The sequence below is a fragment of the Emiliania huxleyi genome, assembly GCF_000372725.1.
Source record: "Emiliania huxleyi CCMP1516 chromosome Unknown EMIHUscaffold_1281, whole genome shotgun sequence".
Lineage (NCBI taxonomy): Eukaryota > Haptophyta > Isochrysidales > Noelaerhabdaceae > Emiliania > Emiliania huxleyi.
The window spans coordinates 4264-9375 of NW_005201307.1; the positions used below are offsets into that span (position 1 = coordinate 4264).

Below are 5112 nucleotides of genomic sequence, written 5' to 3' on the forward strand. Positions count from 1 at the left end.
ATAACGTCCGTCGTCATCGACAGGTTTTATCCGAAGCGGCGCTGCAGCGCGAAGCGCAGCACGTATGAGGGCAGACGGAAGTGCGCGCGGGTCGGGATCGCGTTCAAGAACGCGCCCGCGCCGAACTGGCTCACCGAGACAAACCGCACCTGCTCCCTCCTCCCTGCGCGGCCCGCCGCCGCATGCATGTCCCTCCAGGCCGAATGGTGAATCGTCGCGGAGTATCGGCGCTGAGCGTGTTGGAGAAGATTGCTGCGCGAGCTCCATTCGGTAAGCGGAAGATATGTATGCGCCGGGGGCCGCAGCCCTCTCGGGTTGTAGATGCGGTAGGCCCGGCCAGTGATCTTTTTTAGCTGGTGTCGAAACACCGTCTGACAGCGCTCACAGCTGCGGCAGCTTCTTTCGTGAGCCGGTGAGTGTGCCAGTCCGCGCCAGTCCGCGCCCTTGTCGTGCCAGTGTGCTGTGAGAGAGGCTTGTATTTTAAGAATTCTTTCGAAGTGGATATTGTGGCGGCGTTGGGTAGCTTCATGATGGTGTTTTACCGCTAAGACACTCTTGTACGCCTCACTCACTCAGCGGGCTGAGACTAACTAACGGGCCCACGTACCTAGTTAGGGGATGGTAGGTAGGGGCCGCCCACCGCGAACCTCTTCTGGCGGCTCAGCATGGCGCGTGGCCACCGCGCGAGCAGATCTTCTGGCTCAACGTGGCGCTTGCGGGGCACACACACGACGCCCGCCTTCAACGGCGCGACAAATAAACTGAAATCGAAAGGGCGACTCGTTGTCCCACACGCCCAGCGCGACACCGTGTGGATGATACATGGTCTAACCGCGTTAGCCACGTGAGACAATCTCTCTACCGAGCTCGCCATGTGATCGATACATGGCAAGGCCCGTCGCGGGCGCTAGCGCAAGATCACAATCTCGTTCACTATCGCGAGATCACAACCTCGCTCACGGCTCAGGAGATGAGACAATCTCTCCGCCGAGTCCTCATTGTTGGCGTGGTTGGGATCGTCACATCTGACAACACCAGTGCAGGTGGGATGTCCGAGCTCGACACGCCGCCTCTGGTGCTGTGTGGCTGCATGGGGCTCGCAGGCGTCGTCCTGACGCTCTGTGTCGTGTACCCGGCGTACTACCATCTCCCTGGAGACGACCACGGCCGCTTCGAGGACTTTTACAATACGTGGCACAAATTCTCCCGCTCCCCCTTCATCCAGCTTATGCTGGGCATCTACAGGCGCCGGCCCCTCTCGAGTCTCGTTCACCCACTCGCCCCGCCACTTGCCCCATCACTGACCCCCTTGGAGCTGTTCAACAGCGTGCTCGTCCTTACTTTGAACGCGAGCATGCTGATCGTCATGCAGGCGCGCAGAGAGGCCCAACCCCTGTCCGGCCCCGGCCGGCCCGCGCCTCACGAACTCTCGCGCGGTGGCGTCACAGAAGCTCTCGTCGGTTTGGGGGGCCATCCTTAGCAACGCGCGGCCAGCGCTAACCTGGGCGGTGCAGCTCTTCCTCTTTTACGAGGTGACGGCGGGCGCGTACGGCGAGGCGTGGAAGGGTGCCGCCAGCTTTGTGCAGCTCGGGGGCTTTGGGCTGCTACTGCTGGGCATGGCGGTCTACAACGGGACGACAGCTGCCGGGCGGGCCACGAGCGACGGAGCACCCCATCCTGGACATGGAGGCCTCCGTCCGCCTGTCCCTGATGGGGCCGACGGCGTTCCGCACGTCACGCATGTCGGTCAAGAACCCGAGTCTGAAGCAAAAGCTGGTGGAGCCGTGAGGGGGGTCGGCGAGCCCCTCTCTCCACCCGGCCATTCCAACGGCCAGGCCGCTCGCTTAATTAAGGCTGATTGGCTAGACGAGCGGCCTACCTCCAACGGGGCGGTCTGCAATGCTGTCTTAAGGTCCGACCTGTGTGTGGGCTCTGCCTGCGCTCGGCACCGGGCACCGCCTCGGTATACAAAATGCGCCTGCGGGCGGACCCTCACAGATCACAGATCACAGATCACGTAAACGCACAAGGCCCCGGGGCTCGAGCTCTTTCACTACCCGGTAAGGGGGGCCCGAGAAGCTTAAAGAGGTACTCCGGTTTTTTTATCTTTCACGTAACGAACCCCCACCTTCGCTGTCTCGCGATCACCTACGCTCGTCCTCTCTGTGCACAGCTAGCTGAAGGCTCGAGGTGCGCCCCTCGCGCTCGCCGCCGGCATTCGGCGCTTCGTCACACGCACCCGGCCCTCGCAGGTGTCCGTCAAGTCAACCAGAGGCCCGCCGCCAGCCATCCCAAGCTAGTCCCAAACAGACGCAGCTCCGTTGACACAAGCCCCGCCCAAAAAACACGCGCATATCACACGGAGCGGGCTGGCTCAACGTCGGCGGCGGCACCTTTGGCAAGCGTACTTGGGCGGTCTCCACCGTCGGCTACATCGCCGGCCTCGCGCACGCGGCACGCCTGCTTTGCATGAGCATATATGCGGCGAGTCGACGTCTTTGCGCCACCCGCATTTTTCGATCACCATCCTCACCATCCTCATCACCATCCTCGTCACCATGGAATCTCGTCACCATCCTCGTCAACATCCTCATCAACAACGTCGCCATCTGCTTCTTCACCGTCGTCATCATCCTCCCCTTGATCGTCATGACGCAGGCCTCTGCCCGCTCTGACATCCCATCCCTTGTGCCTTGAGTGCTCGGGCAACCCGCGCTGCTCATGAGGCTCGTAGGGGTGGAGATCCCGGGGCGAGCCGAGAGGGACCTGGCCTCGAGCAGGCGCGCAGCTCGCGCACGCTCTCTGTGTACACCGTGGCCAGCCCAGAACCTTCTCAGAACCTTCCAGAACGGGTGGGCCCTTGAACTTTCTCGGAACCTTCCCGTAGGTGCCGCTTCGCCCCGGACGAGGCAAAAGGACCCTCCCTCCGCCCCCTCCCCCACCCCCTCCTCCTCTCCGTCATCTCCGCCCCCGTCCCCTCCCCCCTCGCCTCCGCCTCCCCCTCTTCTTCTCTGCGTCCGCCCGCCTGCCCGTCGCGGCCGGAATGCCCCCCAATCCCTCCCCCAGAGCTCTTCCCCGTCTAGCGCCCGACCCATCGCGGCCCCTCTCCCTCTCCTCTCACCAGACATTGCACCTCCCCACCTCCGCGTAGCCGCCGGCGACGCTTGGCGAGGACGGCGAGGAGCGACCTGGGCCGGGGGCCGCTGCCTGCTCGGCGAGGCCATCCTACTCGAGAAGGCCGTCGAGCTCTTCACGGGAGGGGCAGAGCCCAGGCCGTCGTGCCGACGGCGACCTGGCCTCGAGCAGGCGCGCAGCACGCGCACACTCTCCGTGCCAGCGCCTCGCCTTCCCGCCTCCCTCCGGCCCCCCCGACCCCCGCCGCACCCTATCACCCCTGCCTCTCGCCGACCCAACGCGCGCAGCCTGCTTCGGAATGCGTGCAACATGAACATGCAGCGCCGGCATGCCTCACGCAGAGGGAGGGCCTGCCTCTCGCCGCAGTGGGAGAGGCTTCGCTCAACCCCGCCAGGCTCACTCCCCGACGGCGCGTCTAGATCGTGCGCGGCCTCTCCTTGCTTCTTTCGCGAGTGGCAGGCGCACCCCCCCCCCCCCAAGCCCCACGCGCCCGCTATGCCCCTCCCCGACGCTAAGCGCCTTGCGTCTCGCCAATCCGACACCGCGCGTCACCTGTTTACCTGCGCAGCCGGCGCGCCGGCTGGGCCGGGAGCTGCGATGGCCGCCAAGCCGACGGAGCTCAAGAGGGCCAGCAGGCACGCTCTCACTGACCGTCCGCTGCACCCTCCAGCCCCGTGGGTGCCTCCCATTCAAGCACTTGAATGACGCACCTGCTCCCCGGCCCCACAGGGCGTTCGCGCGGTCACTGTCACATCTCGGCCCGTCCTCGACATCGACCCGACCGCCCTCATCGCCGCTCCAGTCGACGCGGCGTTCGACCCGGCCATGTGTGCGCGAGAAGCCCTACGTGGCGCTCTTCGGGCTCGCCGCATCGAGGACGGGCTCTCAGCTCTCATGAAGGGCGGCGGGCCGTGTCCGGAGAAGGTGCCGGCCGCGGCGCCCTCGCCCCTCCCTCCCCCCACCCCCCCCTTTCCCCCTCCATATCGTCTTCCCCCCTCCGCCCGCCTCCCTTCCCGCCTGCCTCCACCCTTCTCCCTCGCGCAGGCCCGCGTCGCCATCTCCGGCATGCCGGCAGCCCACTTTACCGTCGCCTCCTCGGTCGCTGCCGCTTCCCTCGCAGTACGAGGTCGGCGTACCGTCTGCGCGTACCTGCTCGAAGGCCTACAACCGCACCGCGGCGGCTTGTCGCAGGCGACCACCGAGTGCTACACGGACATCGCGGACGAGAGTGCGGTGCGCCGCTGCGTTACCGCCCCGTGGGTGCCTCCCATTCAAGCACTTGAATGACGCACCTGCTCCCCGGCCCCACAGGGCGTTCGCGCGGTCACTGTCACGTCTCGGCCCGTCCTCGACATCGACCCGACCGCCGTCATCGCCGCTCCAGTCGACGCGGCGTTCGACCCGGCCATGTGTGCGCGAGAAGCCCTACGCGGCGCTCTTCGGGCTCGTCCGCATCGAGGACGGGCTCTCAGCTCTCATGAAGGGCGGCGGGCCGTGTCCGGAGAAGGTGCCGGCCGCGGCGCCCTCGCCCCTCCCTCCCCCCACCCCCCCCTCCCCCCCCTCCAGATCGTCTTCCCCCCTCCGCCCGCCCGCCTTCCCGCCTGCCTCCACAGCCCTTTTCGTTCGCGCGCAGGCCCGCGTCGCCATCTCCGGCATGCCGGCAGCCCACTTCACCGTCGCCTCCTCGGTCGCTGCCGCTTCCCTCGCAGTACGAGGTCGGCGTACCGTCTGCGCGTACCTGCTCGAAGGCCTACAACCGCACCGCGGCGGCTTGTCGCAGGCGACCACCGAGTGCTACACGGACATCGCGGACGAGAGTGCGGTGCGCCGCTGCGTTACCGCCCCGTGGGTGCCTCCCATTCAAGCACTTGAATGACGCACCGGCTCCCCGGCCCCACAGGGCGTTCGCGCGGTCACTGTCACGTCTCGGCCCGTCCTCGACATCGACCCGACCGCCGTCACCACGCGTCTTACTGG

At 66.3% G+C, this 5112-nt stretch overlaps 2 protein-coding genes across 2 annotated transcripts; both read left to right on the forward strand.

Moving 5' to 3' along the window:
* Positions 1–1048: 1048 nt before the first annotated feature.
* Positions 1049–1788, forward strand: EMIHUDRAFT_252228 (hypothetical protein; the record flags this gene model as incomplete). Its single annotated transcript, XM_005789461.1, has 3 exons — positions 1049–1267; positions 1449–1622; positions 1690–1788. The coding sequence occupies 3 exons, from the start codon at positions 1049–1051 to the stop codon at positions 1786–1788; spliced, it is 492 nt and encodes a 163-aa protein (XP_005789518.1).
* A 681-nt stretch (positions 1789–2469) lies between these two features.
* On the forward strand, positions 2470–4957 carry EMIHUDRAFT_122454 (hypothetical protein; the record flags this gene model as incomplete). The annotated part of the gene is made up of 5 exons (XM_005789462.1): positions 2470–2688; positions 3865–4059; positions 4180–4368; positions 4447–4544; positions 4702–4957. Coding segments are annotated over 5 exons (957 nt in total), but the record flags the coding sequence as incomplete, so codon positions are not given.
* Between the last annotated feature and the right edge of the window lie 155 nt (positions 4958–5112).